General features: G+C 55.7%; 2 protein-coding genes across 3 annotated transcripts; one reads left to right on the plus strand and one right to left on the minus strand.

The window, feature by feature from the left end:
* The first annotated feature begins 1041 nt into the window (after positions 1-1041).
* On the plus strand, positions 1042-3212 carry ATF4 (activating transcription factor 4). The gene is made up of 3 exons (XM_043562656.1): positions 1042-1289; positions 1892-2212; positions 2299-3212. Exons 2-3 carry the CDS (start codon positions 1984-1986, stop codon positions 3126-3128), a joined length of 1059 nt encoding a protein of 352 aa, XP_043418591.1. The 5' UTR covers positions 1042-1289; positions 1892-1983; the 3' UTR covers positions 3129-3212.
* Positions 3213-9514: 6302 nt separating this feature from the next.
* On the minus strand, positions 9515-13040 carry RPS19BP1 (ribosomal protein S19 binding protein 1). Of its 2 annotated transcripts, none has more exons than XM_043562659.1 (4): positions 12903-13032; positions 12598-12726; positions 10375-10472; positions 9515-10035 (listed from the first exon to the last, which is right to left on the minus strand). In XM_043562659.1, exons 1-4 carry the CDS (start codon positions 12952-12954, stop codon positions 9901-9903), a joined length of 414 nt encoding a protein of 137 aa, XP_043418594.1. In that variant the 5' UTR covers positions 12955-13032; the 3' UTR covers positions 9515-9900. The 2 variants fall into 2 exon arrangements, with proteins under 2 accessions (XP_043418594.1, XP_043418593.1); XM_043562658.1 differs by lacking the exon at positions 9515-10035 and adding an exon at positions 10154-10260 and having other exon boundaries at positions 10295-10472; positions 12903-13040.
* Positions 13041-19681: the final 6641 nt, after the last annotated feature.

Here is a 19681-nt window from a genome sequence, read left to right on the forward strand (position 1 = left end):
GACAGTGACAGATACCAGTTTAATAAAATCTCTTGGGGCAGCTGCATCTGCATAAACCAAAAGGAGTTCCCTTGTGATGGACTGAATACTTTTAATAGAATAGCAAACATCTTAGCAGGTTGGGTACGTAAAAATACCTTAAACTGGGCTATAGATTATGCATCTTCCCGCCTGGACTTGAGAGTTGACAGTAAGGATGCAGAGTTGGCCCTTTATGGTAGGTGGGCATGAAGCATTTGAGATCCCGACCGAGGTCGTCTGCCCTTTCAGCTACTTAAGGCCTTGCATATGGTGGAAATGCACACGAAATGCCACTTCCTTTCCCCTAATTTCATGTAGGGCCTGAAACTGGATGCTAATTCGGAGATTCACTGAGGGGGGCAGGAAGGGGCCACACGGGTTCCGGCCTGTCGTCACCATTGAACGCTCTAGATCGGGGAAGGAGCCGGCGCAGCCACGGGCCGCTACGTGTGCGCAGAGTTGCGGAAGCCACGCAGCGGGAAATTAACCGAGACTGGCCCACCGAGAACACACTCCAGCAGCGGGAACCTCCCTCACCACTCCGCCCCTTCCCGCTCAGACCGGGGCTCTCTCAGCGAGAAGCCCTCCCACCTCGGGCTCAGAGCCAATAGAAAATCGAGATATATATGACTCACCATGTCTAACCAATCAGCTCGACGCTCGCTCTCCGCCAACATCTCGCGCGACAACCAAGCGGCCTCGAACCTCACAATAAAAACCTTCCTTGGGCAGAAAGACTTCTCTCCCCGCCCCCGAAGCTAACACCGGAAACGAGGTGTGTCTGAAGAATCCCTCCGCGCTCTCCGGCTCCAGAGGGGAAAGTGACTCTTTGATCTTAGTTGCCGTGTAAAGTAGTGCGCCCTTTTCCTTTCTTGAGACTCTAAAAATAATTCACATTCTTTTCACAGCTACCTTCTAGACATAAAAGTCGTAGGTTGGAGATAGTAGGGGCGTCGGAGGGGCGAAAATGAGTGGGTAGGAGGCGTGTGTCACGTGACCGGGGCGGAAGGATATTCCCTGTGATGCGTCCTCATAGAGGCAAAGTCTATAAAGGACCCACGGCCGGCGGGCCGCGGCCATTTCTCTCCCTCCCGCCTATAAATGTAGAGCTCCTGTGCGAGTGCGCGTTCTCCCTCCTCCGCTCCCCCAGGGTCCGCGGCCGCCATGGCGTATTAGAGGCAGCAGTGCCTGCGGCAGCATTGGCCTTTGCAGCGGCGGCAGCAGCACCAGGCTCTGCAGCGGCACCCCCCAGCGGCTTAAGCCATGGCGTAAGTATCGGGGCCGGGCCGCTCTGGCCGTGCTCCCGCGGGTCGGCGAGGGCATTCGGCTCGCTTGGGCGCGGCCTGCGGCCGGCGGCGTCCCGGAGGGGGAAGCGGTTTTACGAGCGCCCGAGACGCGTGACCCCTGTTTGGGTGTCCCCGAGACGCCGACGCCTCCGGGTTGGGGGAACGCGCCCCGTCCCCGAGGATAGAAGTCCTCGACGACCCTGGCCTCCGATTCAGGGGCGCCTCCCCGTCCGGCTCCCAGCAAAACGTGGCAGGAGCCAAGATGGCGGCGGGGCAGGGCGGTGGCGCGGTGTGAGTCATGGGCGGGTGTGGGCGGGGCCGGCGGCCCAGGCCGTATTTGGACTTGAGGATGGCGCGCCTTCCTCTGGCGGCCGGTGGAGGGACGGCCCAGCCCCGAGGGCGTCCATCTTGTGCGGCTTGACCCGGCGGCGAGGAAGGTGGACGCGATGGCTCTGAGGCCACGTGTTCCCGATTCTCTGCTGCCGAGTGGAATTCTAGTTTGGCCGGTCTCCCTCCAGGATGAAAAGATGAAGTTCTGGGACCGGCTGGTGTCTAGTGGGCCTTGGTTTCTGGTTTCTTTTCAGGCTTTTCACGGCATCCAGCAGCAGCGTTGCTGTAACCGACAAAGACCTCTTCGAATCAAGCACATTCCTCGATTCCAGTAAAGTCCCACGACATGGCCGAGATGATGAACTTCCTGAGCAGCGAGGTGTTGGGGGGGGACTTGATGTCCCCCTTCGACCAGTCGGGTTTGGGGGCTGAAGTAAGCCTAGGTCTCTTAGACGATTACCTGGAGGTGGCCAAGCACTTCAAACCTCATGGGTTCTCCAGCGACAAGGCTAAGGCGGGCTCCTCCGAATGGCTGGCTGTGGATGGGTTGGTCAGTGCCTCAGACAACGGCAAGGGTGAGTAGGAGTCCTTTGCCTGCCGGTGGGACCTGAGCGTCCGGCTTGCTGCCTTGTGTATCTGACTCCTTTTCAATCTTTTGCAGAGGATGCCTTCTCCGGGACAGATTGGATGGTGGAGAAAATGGATCTGAAGGAGTTTGATTTTGATTCTCTGTTCAATATAGATGACCTGGAAACCATGCCAGATGAGCTTTTGGCCACTTTGGATGACACATGTGATCTCTTTGACCCCCTAGTCCAGGAGACGAATAAGGAGCCCCCCCAGACCATGAACCCAATTGGCCATCTCCCAGAAAATTTACCCAAAACAGACCAGGTTGCCCCTTTTACCTTCCTGCAACCTCTTTCTCTCTCCCCAGGGGCCCTATCCTCCACTCCAGATCATTCTTTTAGTTTAGAGCTAGGCAGTGAGGTGGATATCTCTGAAGGAGATAGAAAGCCAGACTCTACTGCTTACATTCTCATGATCCCTCAGTGCATAAAGGAGGAGGATGCCCCCTCAGATAATGATAGTGGCATCTGTATGAGTCCTGAGTCCTACCTGGGGTCCCCCCAGCATAGCCCCTCGGCTTCGAGGGGCTCTCCAAGTAAGAGCCAGCTGTCTCCATGTTCCCTCTGTGGTTCTGCCCGCCCCAAACCCTACGATCCTCCTGGAGAGAAAACGGCAGCAAAAGTAAAGGTGGAGAAGTTGGATAAGAAGCTGAAAAAAATGGAGCAGAACAAGACAGCAGCCACTAGGTACCGCCAGAAGAAGAGGGCGGAGCAAGAGGCCCTTACTGGCGAGTGTAAAGAGCTAGAAAAGAAGAACGAGGCTCTGAAAGAGAGGGCAGACTCTTTGGCCAAGGAGATACAGTATCTGAAAGATTTGATAGAAGAGGTCCGAAAGGCCAGGGAGAAGAAAAGGGTCCCCTAGTTGGGGTTGTCAGCGGAGTATGTGCTTGTACATAGGCTTGTGCTGCAGCTGTGTGTTGTAATAAATTATTTTGTAGTGAAAGTACTCCTGTGAGTCGTGCTTGCTTTCTGATCTCTGGTAAGGCAGCCTTACCGACCTTGGCCTGGCGGTTGTGATCACCCCGGAGGGAGGGACTGGTTCAACTTCGTTGGACTTAGAGCCCCCTCCAGTAGGCCGCTGGGTGTTTTTCTCGAGTGTAGTTCAGGCCAAAGAGCTTTACCCTGAGGGAGCTCATGGCCAGGAGGTACAGCCTGGCTTCTGCCTCCTGCAGAATTGTGATCTGTCCTTAAGTGCCCAGATAAGGCCTGCCTGAGAAGTTTCTCTTTTACATTTCTGTAGAGGCCTCTTCCCAGTTGTCAGAGAAATGGGTCTTTGGTTTTTGCTGGGAGTTGAGGACCGACCTGTAGCTTGAAGTTCCTGGCCTCTAAGGCTGCCAGACGTCGGCACAGTACCAGGAAGCCACACTACTGCAACTTGGATTTCTCAAGTCTGAGAAGTCCTCCTTTGGAGTCCATCCTGGTCAGGTCACCTCATCTTGTGTGTCTTGTGGGTCTAGCTCTCCAGGGAGGGAGCCTTGGATTTTTATCTCCATGGCAGTGTTTGAGCCCTTAATGTGTATTCTCAGTTCTTTGATAACCCAAAGGGAAACCGGTGCATGAAGGAGCATCAGGCTCTTAAACCTGTTTTGCCCCTTGAGTTTGGAACTGGGTGTGTGTGCAAGGGGAGGGGAGGCCCATGTTTCCCTGATTTTCCCAACACCTAGTGTTGGAATACAACCAATGACCCAAATGGGAACATTACTCTGAGGCATGGGGTGGGGGTGGGGGGGTCACAGTGGACCTTGGGCCTGGTACAGGTCTTACACCTTGAGGTGGTAGAGATCCCACAAAGCTGTGGGTCTCTCTCCACAGTTTACTCTGCAGGGACCACCCATCTAGGTATTAGTATCACAGACAAGATCCCACCCCCACCCCCCAGCCCCATTTAAGCAGCTTAACTGCAGCTAAATATGTGGGGATTTACTGGTTGAACAGCATCCACTCAGCCTCACACATTGAGGTTACAAAAACTAAGTTCTATTCAATAATTTTTTTTAAAGACCGCAGAGGAGCTTAAACTCAGCAACTGTGAGATCATAACTTAGGCCAAAGTTGGATGGAAGTTGGATGTTCAACCCACTGAGCCACTCAGGCGTCCCTAAAATGCCTGGTTTTTTTTTGTTTTTTTTTTTAAGTTTTTCTTTTAATGTTTGTTTTTGAGAGAGAAAGTGTGTGTGAGAGCAGGGGAGGGGCAGAGAGGGACACAGAATCCAAAGCAGGCTCCAGGCTCCCAAGTTTGTCCGCACAGAACCTGATGTGGGGCTCGAATCCACACACTGTGAGATCGTGACCTAAGCCAAAGTCTGACGCTTAACCGACTGAGCCATCCAGGGGCCCCTAAGATGTCTTAAAAGATTTTTGAGCTGGGTGGCTTGGATAGGTGTCCGACTTGATTTCAGCTCAGGTGGTAATCTCCCAGTTTGTGGGTTTGAGACCCTAATCGGGCTCTGCACTAACAACACAGCTATTTATTTCAAAATAAACTAAAAAAATTAGATCTTAAGTAATCCCCACACCCAACGTGGGGTTTGAACTCCCAACTCTGAGGTCAAGAGTCCAGCCAGGCGCCCCCAAAAAGTTTTTCATCAGGATTACCTCTTCCCCACTTTACAGATGTGGGAACCAAGACTTAGGGAGGTTGAGTAACATCCCCCGCTACCAGGTGGATTCAAATCCAGGCAGTCTGACTCCACAGAATGTTTTTAAACATTCTGTATGGCTCCATAATTCCTTATAGGAAGGATTATAGGGGGACCCCGGACACTTGTCTTAAACTGGGAGTTCAGAGAAAGTGTGTGTGGGTGCTAAGGTGGTGTGCCACAGATCACAAACGTGGAGGCTTTGTTAAGATAACACCCATTGTCCACGTGGATCATCCCTGGTGGCTTTGGGAAGGAGCTGGAGGAGAGTGGGGAGTCTACAGCCATTGCCAAAGGCCCCCACATGAGCACAGCTGTCACCTGTGACCCCTGCTCTATGCCTCACTTCAGCTTTGTGACCTTATGGTTTTTAAATCCGAGATGGGAAATAAGAATCTACGACTACAAGTGCTTCCTTCTATCTACCCCCAACAGTATCTTACGCTTTGTATGACTGGGCAGCTGCCCCAGCCTGGGGCATGTGGGGTGGGACAGGAGGGGGACACGGAGAGCTGAGAGGAGGTGAGGGAGACCACAGCCCTGGAAGTGACCCAGCCACCTTGTCACATCCAGTGCCAGTGAGATCCTCTGTCCTTGGAGACAGTGACCCACTCCCCCATTTGACTGAAGGGAAACCTTTCCCTGGGGTGCCCTGAAGGGCAGTGCAGACTAAAGGCTTAAGGCCAGGACACTGGGCTATGCCCCTTCCCAGGCCCCTGTAGGTAAAGACTCCTCAAACCACAAAAGGCAGGGATGGGGTGGGCAGCAAAGGCCCCTGTAGAGTCTGTAGGCTCAGACCAGAGACCATGCTCGGACTTCGCCCTCCTTCACTCTTTGCTGTGCTCCAGCCACAAGGGCCTTCCTGCATCTTTCTGCTAAGCTCATGCCTCCCTCAGGCCCTTTGCACTTGCTGTAAACTCTGCCTGCAAGATTTTTCCAGAGCTCCTTCCCTCTCTCATGCAGGTCTCATATGTCATCCCAGAGGCCTTCCAAGAGGACTCTGCAAATGTCCCAGCCCCTCTGCCTTAACTGTTATTTTCCATGACCCTACCTATTTCCTATTCCCCAACTACAGGGTAAGTTCTCCAATGGCAGAGATCTTGCTGTCTTGTTCATTTCCGTATTTCCAGGACCCATGACAGTGCCTGGCATGTAATAATGATTACTGCTAATAGTCACTGAGAGTTCTGACGCTTGGCACTGAGAGCTTTGCGGTTATTGGCTCATAATCCTCATTAGGAGCTGTGAGGAGGATCTGATGATCATGCCTTTTTTATTTATTTAAAAAAAATTTTTTTTAACGTTTATTTTTGAGAGAGAGAGAGACAGATCATGAACGGGGGAGGGTCAGAGAGAGGGAGACACAGAATCTGAAACAGGCCCCAGGCTCCGAGCTGTCAGCACAGAGCCCGACGCGGGGCTCGAACTCACGGACCACAAGATCATGACCTGAGCCGAAGCCGGCCGCTCAACCGACTGAGCCACCCAGGCGCCCCAATCGTGCCTTTTTTAATGAGGTGAGGCTGCAGGTGGATGCTGGTCCAGGGGCAGCTGGTATAGACAATGACCGAGGCCTGTACAGATAGGCCACGTGGGGTCTCAGTGCTAGAGAGACCCACACAGAGGGAGGGGTGCGGGGCAGGGGGCGGGATTGAGGCCCAGGTCCAGCCCCAGGGCTGGGCTCTACCGTGGTGCGGTGGGGGTGGGGTGCTCCTGGTTCAGCTCCAAGCCCTCTGCTGCCTGTACCGAGGCAGGAGCCACTCAGCTCTCGGCATTGCCGCCTGTTTCACCCCTAGGATGAGGCCGCAAGTGCTGGAGATCAGGGAACGGCCTTCGTGTTTCTCTGCAACTATTCACGAGCCCCCACCACGGGCTAGACATTGTCCTGGATGCCGAGGATTCAGTGGTGAGAAAAACAGACACAAGTCTCTGCTCTCGTTCTGGTGACGGAGACCGCCAGTAAGGATAAAACACCTAGTGGCACCTGGCTGGCTCAGTCGGTGGGGCATGCGACTCTTGATCTCAGGGTCGTAAGTCTGAACCCCACACTGGGTGTAGAAATTACTTAAAATCTTAAAGTGAGACATGTGACGCTAGATGGCCGTGGGGCAGGCCGAGTACTCAGGTCGGGGGATCTGCCCGTAAGATGGGTGTTTAGGGAGGCAAAGCTGGCAGGAGACGAGGGAGGGAGTGAGGGGCCCAGGGGGTCGGGGGGAGGGCTGCCTGCAGCGGGGGACAGGCACACGGTACAGGGCCTAGTAGCCCTGATGGGACTTGAGTCTCTCCTCTGTGTGACCTGGGGAGTCCCTGCAGCAGGAGTGATACACTGGTTGCCCCTGATGGGGACCCACCCAGCTCCTGCTGAACCCAGCCCTCTGTCCTCACAAGTTCCGGGCAGGCCTGTGGCTGGGCCCTAGCGAGGCTCCACGTGGCAGTCCTGCCCCACTCCCACCTGGCCCCTGGGCCGACCCTTCCAGTCATCAAGGAGCAGGAAGTGTAGACGGCTCAAACAGCCTACCCCACTGTGGAAACCACAGGTAGCCTTGGCTGGGGCCCTCCCCCTGGTCACGTGAGTTCCTGAAACTTTGCTCAGCCTGGTCCCCCCAAACCACGTGAGACACAAATGCTTCCAGGCGCTTTGTATCTGCTCACAATGTCTCAACTGGGGAAGGCCTCCTCCTCTGGGTCTGTAGTCCTGGTGGGAATGTGGCAACCCAGCGTCCTCTTGTTTGAGCCCTGTCCCTTCCTTTTCCAGCTGATGTCAACCACCGGGTCCTGGAGCTGCACCCCCCGATCCGTGACTTCTGCACGCACACCGTCCCCGTCCCCCCCGCCCATGGTGGCACATCCTCGCTTCCCCAGTGCCTCTACCAGCCTCTCCTGGGCCCTCTGCCACCTCCTGACCACTGGTACCAGAACTGGCCAGGGTGACCGTTAGATCCCAGAGTCCTCCCCTGACCTGCTGGCCCAGAACCTCAGCGGTGAGCACTAGCTTGGTCACTCAGGAGCACGGACACCCACCTCACTAGTGCCACGTGGCACAGGTGAAACAACTGCCGGAAAGCCCAGGAGCAGAGAAGCAGCAGAACCCTGGCTCTCGTGCCTGCAAACTCCCTGCCGTAGAGCCAGGCCAGTCGCTCGATACCTGGAAACTGGAAACAGGGCACCTGAGGGTGCCTGTGGAACAGTAGGTGTGTCCTTGTCAGCGGCTGGTCAGCCCCTCTTCCCAGGGAGTGTGAGCACATGAGTGCTTGCACAGCTGAGCCAGCTTCTTGCCGAGCTGCTGAAAAGATGAAGGGAGGGGGTCTGCAAGGGTATCCAAGTTCGTCTCCCTCTCTCCACATAGGGGTCGTTAAAGCTCAGCAGGCAGGAGTGAGAATTTGAAGAATACCCGTCTTCCCCTTCTTTGGAACCAGCTCATTTGAGGAAAAGTGGGTTGATAAGGGTTTGGAGTAATGGCACCCTCCTCTCTGGCCCTCCTGGCCTCCTGGGTGGATGGTCTGCTTCCTGCTGCTGGGATGAAGGCCACCTGCACACAGGACAGGCTCCAGCTCTGCTTCAGGCAGGTCTGCAGGCCCCCTTCTGTCCTCAGGTAGGATGGAAAGCCAGTTACCAACCAAGAACGGACCCCCGGGGCATGTGTGTGGGGTGTGGAACCCTCTCTCCTTGGACAGAACCTACTTTGGGTTGGCAGACTGTGGGTCCCCAGCTGGCTCAGCCACAGGGGGCCTTTCTGAAGTCCTCTGCTGGACATGACCTCTGGGGCCCTGTTTGTAGGGTGGAGAGTCAGATGGAGCTGCCCAGGGCACCCAGGGCCCTCTTCCCCACGAGGACCGCAACCCCTCCACGGAGAGGCCCCTGGACTTCCAGGACTGGTCTCCTCCACCCTGAAGACCCAGCTAGTTGGTACATCCACTCATTCATGCTCGGTCAACATGCACGCGCCTGCCAGGAACGGTCCCCAGCCTGCCCTTTCATGGTGGTGTGGACCCAGCCCAATCTTCCCACTTGGGCACAGACCTCGGTGTGATGCTTGTTTCTTGAGCTCACCTTCTGAGTTGCCCCCCAAAAGAGCACAAGCCTTGGGCAACAGGGCAGCCGCACTCCCACTGCCCAAAACCCCGAGTCAGCTGCTGTGGGTGCTACTTTTTCTCAAGGGCTCCCTTGTCATCTGTGGCTGCCACCTTCAGGGGAGGGGGCTCCTCTTGGGCACATCAGCAGATGCTGGGTGAGTTGCTCTCCACTGCGGGGGAGGGGGCACCTGCACTGGGGCTGGACTGCAGAACTTTTTGAAAAATTTATTTGAGAGAGAGAGAGAGAGAGAGAGAGAGAGAGAGAGAGAGAGAGGCAGGCAGAGGGAGAGAGACTCTTAAGCAGGCTCCCCATGCTCAGCACGCAGCCCGACACGGGGCTCAATCCCATGACCCTGGGATGATGACCTGAGCTGAGATCAAGAGTCAGAAGCTCAAGCGACTGAGCCACCCCTGCGGCCCCGGACTGGAGGGCTTGTGACCCGGAGCTCTAAGAACCATGGGAGATGGGGACAGGCCCCTTGGTGACAGAAGAGACTGGGAGACACCACCCGAGGCAGATCAGCAGCACACACGGCTCTCGGGTTCACGTTTATTAGAGCCCGGAAGCCTGCCCAGCAGCCCTCCTGCTACTCCTAGAGGTGTGGCCCTGGGGGCCTAGTGACTGGCTTCTCCAGAGCAAACAGCCCAGAGGCCCTCCTCGGGCCAAAGCAAAGGAAACAGTCAGACATGTTATCTGGCAGGTAGACGACCCCCTCCTGCAGAAGTCAGCTGTGCTCTGAGTGCGTATCCTCCCCAGGGCTTCCAGCTCACCGTCTCCTTTCTAGCCACCCTGCCCTGGCTCTAGCCCCCAGGCTTCGTTGTGCCAGGCCGGCGGCTTGGCAGGGTCCTGGGGCCAGCAGAGGCTGTGAGGTCAGAGGAGGAGATGGGCTGAGTGCCCTTCCCGCTGCATCCTCCTGGGAGCCTAGCTGCCGAAGTATTCCTGCTGGAACTTCTGGAAGTCTTCCTCAGTGAACACGGTGCCCTCAGCCTTCTTCTTCTTCTTCGTCTTGGCCACAGGTCGGTCACAGGCCTTGCGGCCCCGGTTCTGGCGCACAATCTAGGAATGTGGGGGAGTCAGGATCCCTGGGTGATGACTCTTGGCGCATGAGGGACTGCCCCTTGGAGCTGCACAGCCTGGTACAGCTACCAAATGCCTCGCTCTCAACCGGCTCTCACGCTGTCCTGGGAGGTGGGGCACACCACTTCCACTTACAGAGAAGCAAACTGGGGCCCACGAGGGGAACAGGGGAGTAAGGCCAGGCCCAGCCTCCCAGCAGCCCTGCTCTGCTCTCTGCCTTCCAGAGCGAGGGCCCAACCTCTGCTCCACGCTCCGGGCAGGGACTCCCATGGCTCTCCTCGCCCAGGTTCCTCCCCGAGGTCCACCCCTCTGACAAACCTGCTGGGTGACTGACTCAGCCACTGTGCTTCTTGCACTGGTCATAAACTTCAGGTTTACTCCGAGGTAGCTCTGACACTCTCGCTTCTGGAACTCAGCTGTGGAGGGCAGGCGGACAGGAATCATTTCTGATGTACTCCCTTGGGGGCCTCGGGGTCCCCTCCTGATATCTCCTCCCCACCCCCTGTACCAGCCATACCAGAGGCCCTGTGTCCCCTCCCTAGGTTACTCCAACATCCTGGGCTCTCCACACAGATCCCATTGAAAGCCCCCCCACTGGCTCCCAGATGCTCAAGTGACTTATTCAACAAATAAGGCCCGAGCATTTACTGTGTATCAGACACTGTTCTAGGTGCAGGACATACAGCAGAAAACAGAACGGAACTCCTGCCCTCGTGGAGCTTACGTTCCAGAGCGAAGAGACATGGTACACAAGGTAAACGGTATTTTAGAGCGTGATACGCATCATGAAGAAAAACAGCACGGTAAAGACAAATGAGAAATGCCAAGGGTGGAGGACCAGGATTCTAAATAGGAGGGTCTCGGCAGGCCTCACTGAACTGACGTTTTAGCAAATGCTGGAGGCAGAGTGTATGGACATCTGGGGAAGAGCATTCTAGGTAGAGGGAACAGGCCGCGCGAAGAACCCGAAGAAGTGTGGTCCATGTGTTCGCAGCACAGAAAATGGCTGGCGTGGGGAGCAGGACACGAAGCTGGAGAGGGGGCAGACCACGCGGGACCTCACTGGGCACCAAGTCTGATGGAAGCCACCAGAGGGTGAGGGGCAGAGGACAGACAGGTCCGACTTACATCACAGGATCACTCTGGCCACTGTGGCGAGAACAAGATTACTGGGTGTGGTGGTGGTGGTGGGGAGGGGGGATGGACGTTAAGAGGTGGCTGAAATAACCCAGGCGAGAGATGACGCAGCTCACACCAAGGTGGCCGTCACAGAGGTTCTTTAGCTTGGTCACTGAGGCTCAAGAGTCCCCTCATCATCAGTTATGTACAGTGACAGGTTGGGGGCACAAGGGCTGGGATAAATAAAGGAGGTGACCTCTGGCACGCTACACGCCTCTTTCACACCAACATCGGTGGCGCTCAAACGCGGCTCACTTTCCTGCCTCCACGCTTTTGTTCATGTGGTTTCCTGCTTGGAATTCACAGCTCTGTCAACAATCACTTGAACATCTTTTATGTACCAGGCCCCAGGGGTTCAAAGACACACTAGGAACTCACCAAGCCCTGCCACAGGTCAGAATACCCCACCATCCAGCCCACGCCCGTCGCTCCCCACGTCTGTTCGTCTCCTTAAGGGGAATCGTATCCCCCAGGATCCTCTACTAAAACTAGGCTCTGTTCTCGGTGTCTCCCTCTTCCCCCATCCTTGCAGCCAATTCACCACTGAAGCTCATCAATGCTCCCCCCCGCCCCCCACAACTGTTTCTGCACCATGGCAGTTGCCCAGGCCACACTGCCTCCCTCTGAACCGAGTAGGGGAGAGCAAATCTCTGGAGACCCACTGCCTGGTTACTATACCATCTGGACAGGTGTCTGTTTCTGCATCTGAACACTGGGGTAACGACAGTACTGACCTCACAGGGTTGTGCAAGGAATCAAGCGAGCGAACGTTTATTTATACAGGGTTTAGAACAGCACCAGGCCCACAGAATATTAACTGTTTTGTTAGGCGCTCCCACCTCTGACCCTTGTTCACAATGTCATTACCAGACTTCTTTCTTGAAAATTCTCAAAGGGGGCGCCTGGGTGGCGCAGTCGGTTAAGCGTCCGACTTCAGCCAGGTCACGATCTCGCGGTCCGTGGGTTCGAGCCCCGCATCAGGCTCTGGGCTGATGGCTCAGAGCCTGGAGCCTGTCTCCGATTCTGTGTCTCCCTCTCTCTCTGCCCCTCCCCTGTTCATGCTCTGTCTCTCTCTGTCCCAAAAATAAATAAACATTGAAAAAAAATAAAAAAAAAAAAAAAGAAAATTCTCAAAGTAACTAACTTCCTCCAAACTCCGCATGAGCGATTTTCTCTAGAGCACTCTTCCCCCCCGCCTCGCTCTTACACTCTCCGGGAAGATGCGTTTCGTTCCTCTCCGTATTCCCAGGATCCCGCCCCGCGCCCGGCGCACACCAGGTGTTCCAGAAATGCCTGGCGAAACTTTCAAGCTCGGCCTCAAGCGCTCCCTCCTCCAGGGTGCCGCCCCCCTCCCGAGCTCACCAAGCGCAGACTTGGGCACCTTTCCCTTGGCCGAGTTCCGCAGTTTCTGGGCTTGGGTAGTCTTCGCTTTCCGGGTCCGCTTCACCGGAGCCCCGCTCGGCTTGGCCTGGCCTGGCGCGGCCTGGGGGGCTGCAGGGGAAGAGGGAGAGGCATGCACCCGGGTCTGAGGGCGCGCAGGGTTTCCATCGCACCGGGGCCAAGCCTGGCTGGGATCGTTCCGTACCCTCGGGGATCCAGCCCGCCGCCCCCGCCGCCCCCGCCGCCCCTCCGCCCGCGCTGCACGGCCCCGGCCGGACCCCCCTCACCCTCTGGCGCCCCCAGCAGCTCTAGGCCCCGCCGCAGCAAGGCCGCGGACATGGCTACACTCAGCTCCGCCCTCACGCTCACACTACTTCCGCCTTGGCCTTCCTGAGCTTCTCCGCGGAAACTCGAGCGAGAACAAAGGTTCCGGGGTGGGCGGGCGGAAGTGCCCGCCTGCCTTAGGACGCATGCGTTTGGGGTTGCCACTTTACTACTGAGAAGAAATGGGGGCGGGAACCGGAGGCGGGGCCGACTTGCAGAAGGACGCATTTGTTGTCCAATCCCAATCCAACCATCCCTTTGCGCACAAGGCCACGCCTCCTCCCAGAAGCCGTCCTAAACCAGCCCAGGCTGGTTGGTCCAGCCTCTCGCGTCCAGTAGCTCCGTGGTGGGTGAGGTCCGGGGTGGAGCGGAGTGTTCCGACTATATTTTTTCTGAAAAAGGAAAAGTGTGCAAGGGGAGTATTTTTCAGGTACTTCAACCAAAGCAGCGTGTCTCCCAGGTCGAGTATGGCATGAAAAACTGTCTTCCATTAAGTCAGACGTTAAAAGACATTTGCAAAAATGCAAAACCGTATCAGTGTTTTCCCGCGATTTTGTTTTGCTTTGGAAAATACGACTGTTTTCCTTAGAAATATTTACTTAACATAAAGCAGTGAAAAAGAGCATCTCTGACAACGTCACTGGGCCAAGGGTCCCCCACGTCCTTTTATTTATAACATGTAATGAGTTTGCTATTGTTTTTTTAAAACAAAATTTATTAACCACTAAATTGTAAAAATTAAAAATTTCTCAGTTTTAGTTTCTAATATGGTAACTATCAATAGGTATTTACACATGGAAAAGCTGTTTGGGATCCTGAATTTTTTTTTTTTTTTTTTTTTTTTTGTTTGAACAGCAGGCAAAAGTTTAATAAAGTGTAAGACCAGAAAAGAATAGTAGGAAAGCTCTCTTTACAGAGAGGGGACGTTCGAAAGAGAATACCCCTGGGATCCTGAAATTGTTTAAGAGTGTTAAAGACTTCCTGAGACCAGGGTACCTGTGTGGCTCAGCCGGTTAAGCCTCCAACTCCTGGTTCATGGGATGGAACCTGGTTCCTGGGATCAAGCTGTGTGGGGCTCTGTGCTGAGAGCGTGGAGCCTGTTTGGGATTCTCTCTCCTCTCTCTGCCCCTCCTCTGGCTCACACACTCTCTCAAAATTAAAAAAAAAAAAGACTTTCTGAGACCAAAAAGTTTGAGAACTTCTAGCCTAGACACTACTCTTCTTTTTTAATTTTTTAAATGTAATGTTTATTTATTTGAGAGAGAGAGAAAGAGAGTGAGCCGGGAAAAGGCAGAGAGAGGAGGAGACACAGAATTCGACGCAGGCTCCCGGCTGTGAGTGGTCAGCACAGAGCCTGATGTGGGGCTCGAACTCATGAATCATGAGATCGTGACCTGAGCTGAAATTGGATGTTTAACCGACTTAGCCACCCAGGTGCCCCAAGATGTTACTCTTCTTACAGTGCCTTGTTCACAGCTCCATCTGGGGTGGCTGCGACTAGGTAGCTCCCTGGGTCCCTCTGGTTCAGCATCAGCAGGTGAGCTGAGCAGCAGCGAGCCCAGCACCCCCGCTCAGACTCCACTGGCAGCACCCATCATCCCCACACCGGCTCTCACCTCTCCTGGAGCTACAGTACCCCCACTGCTTTCCCCCTCCGAGGAGGAGGAGGAGGGGCTGAGGGCCCCGGTGCGGGACCTGGAGGAGAAACTGGAGACCCCGTGGTTGAAACAGGCGGAAGACAAGGCAAAGCTAAAAGATCTGGAAACACATGAGATCCAGCTGGAGCAGGTGCAGGAATGGAAGAGCGAAATGCAGGAGCAGCAGGCGGTCCTCCAGGAGGCAGGGAAGGAAGCCAAGGAGGCACGGGAGGCCAAGGGACGTTACTTCGATGAGCCGGCCGACCCTGCTGATGCCATCGAGGTGGCCACTCTGGACAAGGAGGTGGCTGAAGAGCGGGCTGAGTCCCCGCAGCGGGAGGTGGAGGCATTGAAAGAACTTGTGGACGAGCTCAGCACGGACTTTGAGATCCTCAAGGCTGAGATTGAAGAGAAGGGCTCAGACGGGGCAGCGTCCAGTTACCAGCTCAAGCAGTTTGCGGGGCAGAACGCCCGCCTGAAGGGTGCCCTGGCGAGGGATCTTTCTTCCTCGGCGAAGCAGGAGCACGTGAAACTCCAGAAGCTCGTGGAAAAGAAGAACCAAGAGCTGGAAGCTGTGAGTCACCGGCGGGAGTGTCTGCAGGAGGAGCTGAGCCAGGCAGAGAGCACCAGCGATGAGCTCAGGGAGCACGCGGATGCTGCTCTGGGTGCCGAGGACGTGGTGGAGATGTTAACAGACCCGAACTTGAGTCTAGAAGAGAAAGCGCGAGAGTTGAGAGAGGCCGTGGGGGACTTGGAAGCGACGAACGAGATGATGCACGCGAGACAGAACCGGAGCTGCGGGGGCAGCTGGACGTGGTGGGCGCGGGTTCGGGAAGCCCAGGAGCATGAAGAGGCAGCCCGGGAGTTACTGTTGCAAACCATCCAGAAGTACCGCCAGCTGACCCGCCCACCTTCGGGACGTGAATCGGGAACCGACAAACCGGCAAGAAGCATCTGTGGGGAGGCAGCAGCAGCTGCGCCGGGAGCCGTACTAGCCCAGTACCTGGCATGCAGAAGGCACTCAGTAAATGAGTGAAGTTGGTTCGAGGGCCTTTCGTACGCCCTGTGCTGTTGCGTGGGGGATGGAGGTGACTTCGGTGGACCTTTCTGGATGCACCTCTCTGTCTAACCTCCATCAGCCAGTCCTGGAGGGAGAGAACATCTAAACGGATGTTAATGCCAGCAGACACTATGTCAAGGTGCTGTTCTAGGTGCTTTACCTTTAACTCCTTTCCCTCCCACTGCCCACGACTGACTCTGGTAGGAGCAACTGTTTCCCCTGTTTTACAGGTGAGGAAACAGTGGCACAGAGGGGCCGCAGAGGCTGTCCAGGTCACACGTGTTGATGTCTGAGCTGGGAATCAAGATTCAGAGCCTGGCCTGAGTGTGTGCCACAACCCTGCACCAGCCACCCAGGGGAGTAAGTGCTGTGGTGCTGGGGGCGGGGGGGGGTGGGGTGTGGACCTGGGGGGGGGTGGCTGATGAGCCCACAGGATCAAGAAGTCTCTGGAGAAGGGGAGCTATTCATGTGGGAGGGGGGAGTCCCAGGCAGGAGGGCCCCTTCGGGTACATTCTCTGGGACAGGAGTGCCCCCAGAGGAGTGACCGGGGAAGGGTGGTCTAATTGACATCAGACTCCATGAATTTGCCTTAAGGACCGTGGGGGGGTCATGGAGCCCAGTTACACTGTCAGACAGGCTCTTTCTTTTCTGCTTCTAAAATAGGTAGATTGTTTTCTTATGTTTGTGTTTGTTGTCTGTTTCCCCACCTACGCCCCACAGTAAGCTCCACAAGGGCAGGAATCTTTGTTTGGTTCATGGTTATGGCTCTAGCTCCTGGGACATACAGTAAGCACTCCATAAATGAACCAATCAGATGGATGAGGGTTGAGTGTGGGACGCCTGTGGGAGGCTAGGTAGAGATGAGTAGATGATTGCGGGATGTGTGAGTCTGTCTCTCAGGAGGGCAAAGAACCAAGCTCTGTCGTATTCCTTTCTTCCTCCCAATCTGGGACAGTCAGCACACGGTCCCCGGGGTGGAGGAGTTCTGTGTATTCCAATGTCCCAGCGAACAGGGGCGCTACAGGCCGGTGGTTTCCTATAGCGCCCTCGGTTCAGCGGGCTCTGGAGGGGCCAGACGGCCTCTTTGGCCACTAGGTGGCGCCGCAAGACAGCTTTCTTGCACCACGCGACTCCCGGCCATCCCGGCTGCTGGCGTCCAGGTTCGGGTTTCGGGGTGGGAGTGTGGGGTCGGGACACCCTTGGGCCTCAGCTGGTTCTTTGCAGCCAGCACCACATGGCTGCGGCTTCCTGCTGCCTCTGACTCGCGGCCTTCCGAGGCCAGGCTAGACACCCCTCGTGGGCCTGCTGAGGCCGCGGTCAGGTTGGGCCGGGCCACCATTCCCCCCCCCCCCCCCCCGTTGGGGGATGGGGAGGGGTTGGGGAGGATGAGACCTAGCTCCGAAAAGGGGTGTAAATGGCAGCAGGTGGGCTCTCACTGTTAGGAAGGCTGCAGTCACCCTAGGTGACTTAATGTCCCTTAATGGAGAGTGCCTCAGTTTCCTCATCTGTTAAATGGGATTTAGCCCCTAATATGGTGGGAGTGAGGAGGAACTGGTAAATTAATACGGGTAAATCACCCAGAGCTGGGACTGGAGGTCAGCACCCAGCCACTGTTTGCAGGGGATATTACAGACATGCACTCCCATTCTGGGCGGGAAGGAGGTGCCCAGGAGGTTGCTGCCTTCCCGTGCCCGACCCTGTCTCCTTCCTCGCCTTCCTGGAACCAGCTTAACCTCACCAGGCCTCAGGGGGACCAAACGCTCAGAGGGAGGTAAGGTGTTCTGCAAGGTCACACGGCATTTCAAGAGCAGAAGCAGGATTAGAACCCAGGTCTCTGAATGCTGAGGAAGAGTGTGTGTGAGTATGTAGGAGTGTGAGTGTGTGCAAGTTTGAGTGTGTGTTTGGGGGGGGCGCCTGGCATCTTGGGCTTTGCTTTTGCTTCTTTCTTTCCATCTTCCTTCGGGCTCTATGTGTCTCTGTCTCCTTGCCCTGGTCTCTGGTTCTCGTCTTTCTCTCTGTGCCCCCGCCCTCTCTGTCTCAAAGTCCTCTCTCTTTCCATCTCTTCCTCCGTCAACCCGCCCCCCCCCCCAGCCCCCAAGCTCCTGGCCTCTCTCCACCTTCAAATTGAAAACCCAAATGGAATTTCCAATTGCCTTTTCCGAGTGGTGATTGCCTGTCTCTGTGTGTCCAGCCCTCCCTTCTCTGTGCTGCCTGCCCGGAGTATTGCTGTCCCTCCTCTCACCTCTGCCTCCCGACTCCTGCCCTCGGTGGCTTTGAAGTGTGTTTACCTGAGAGCTCCAGAGAATCCATTTCTGCCCTGTCTGGTTTTCGGTTGATGTGTGAGGGGGCTGCTTTCAGCCTCTGGTCTCCTCTGTCCCTCTCAGAGTCTCTCGGGCTTTCTTTTCTAAAAGGTGATAGCTTTGTCTCATTCCCTCCTGACCACGCTGTCATCAGGCAGTCACTCCTCTTCAGTTTCCCAGATCAAGGGCAGAGCTTGGGGGAGGGGCGTCCCCAGGGGTCGGAGGCAGATGCAGATGCTCGAGGTTCCACAGACTGGACTCACGCAACTGTGTGCCTCAGAGCAAGCTACCTTCTGTCTCTGGGCCTGTTGCTTCCTCTGTGAATTGGGCTTTGAGAAGTATTGTCCAGCCCGCCTCCCAGGGCTGAGAGTGGGGAGGGCTTCAGAGCTTCCCGGTTCCTGGGTCCTGAGGTCTGGAGGGAGCTTGAGTTTGAGAGCCAGGCTGTGCAGATTCAAATTCTGGCTTTCCCACTCACTAGCTGTGTGACCTTGTGTAAGTCGCTTAACCTCTCTGTGCTTCGGTTTCCTCATCCGTGAATTGACTATAATAACGGTCCCTACCTTGTAAGTACGGTTGCAGTGAGGACTGAGTGCAAAGAGCTTAGGAAGGAAAACTGGGCACAGAGTAAGTGCCATATGTTTGTAAATAAATGATGGCCCTAGGTGCCAGCAGGGTGCTTGTGGGACCTGTGCCCACATCTGTGTGTAGGGCCTGCACGTGTATGTAGCCACCCGACCTCTGTGCTCTTGTGATCAGCACGAGGGGAGGTTTGACGCTACACAGAGTAATGCTCAAGAGCCCGGAGCCTGCAGGTCTGAGTTCAAATGCAACCTTTGTCACTTACCAGTGTGTGGCCTGGGGAGGCCACGTCACTTCTCTGAGCTTCGTGGGGTTTTTTGGGGGGACTGATGGTACCTCCCTCACAGGTCTGTTGAACCTAGGAGCCTGGCGGTGTGCAGACAGGGAGGTGGTTCCTGGTGAGTGAGGGGCCGGGTGATGTTCACACATTCATTTTACACTCTTAGCAAATGCCCCTTGGTTTTATGACCCCAAGGTTTTCAGGGTTCAGGGTGGTGGCCCAGATACAGGCCCCAGGGACAGCAGCCCCATCCCGGGGTCCAGACAGAGGCAGAGTGGATTCTTTTCAGTGATTTGAAAATATGAAATTTTTGGCACGACTGATTTTAAGAACTTAGTAGAGGGGCGCGTGGGTGGCTCTGTCGGTTCAGTGTCCAACTTCGGCTCAGGTCATGATCTCACGGTTTGTGGGTTCGAGCCTGTGTCGGGCTCTGTGCTGACAGCTCAGAGCCTGGAGCCTGCTTCGGATTCTGTGTCTCCCTCTCCCTCTGTCCCTCCCCCGCTCACATTCTGTCTCTCTCTCTCTCAGAAATAAATAATAAAACATTAAAAGGGAAAAAACAAAGTTACAGGGAGAGGAAGGGATGAGCTTGGAAGACTCAGGGGAGGACTTGGGTGGCTGTCACCAAGCCGACACCCCTCCCCTAGCCAACCTGTACCCTGAGAACTCCCTAGCAGAGAGAGAATCAGATGGTGGGGAGTCCCAGAGGCAGAATGAATGGAGCCCAGACTCTTGGGACTTGGCTGTACCGTGAGACCTTGAGTAAGTCCCTTCTCTGCTGGGGGGCGGGGCTTAGGGTCCCCCTGTGGGCAGTGGGTAAATAGTGGGAGGGAGTGTCGGGGCAGGGCTTGGGGGGTGGTTTCTGGCTCCCCAGGGAATGGGGAGG

Source organism: Prionailurus bengalensis, chromosome B4 (genome assembly GCF_016509475.1).
Source record: "Prionailurus bengalensis isolate Pbe53 chromosome B4, Fcat_Pben_1.1_paternal_pri, whole genome shotgun sequence".
NCBI lineage: Eukaryota > Metazoa > Chordata > Mammalia > Carnivora > Felidae > Prionailurus > Prionailurus bengalensis.

Coding starts and splice junctions, on each gene's coding strand:
- RPS19BP1 (XM_043562658.1), bottom strand. CDS start 12,954: ATGTCCGCGGCCTTGCTGCGGCGGGGCCTAGAGCTGCTGGGGGCGCCA. Junction 12,727..12,902: donor GCTGCTGGGGGCGCCAGAGG/GTGAGGGGGGTC, acceptor CTTCCCCTGCAG/CCCCCCAGGCCGCGCCAGGC. Junction 10,261..10,294: donor GCCCGGAGCGTGGAGCAGAG/GTTGGGCCCTCG, acceptor CAGAGAGCAGAG/CAGGGCTGCTGGGAGGCTGG.
- ATF4 (XM_043562656.1), top strand. CDS start 1,984: ATGGCCGAGATGATGAACTTCCTGAGCAGCGAGGTGTTGGGGGGGGAC. Junction 2,213..2,298: donor TGCCTCAGACAACGGCAAGG/GTGAGTAGGAGT, acceptor AATCTTTTGCAG/AGGATGCCTTCTCCGGGACA.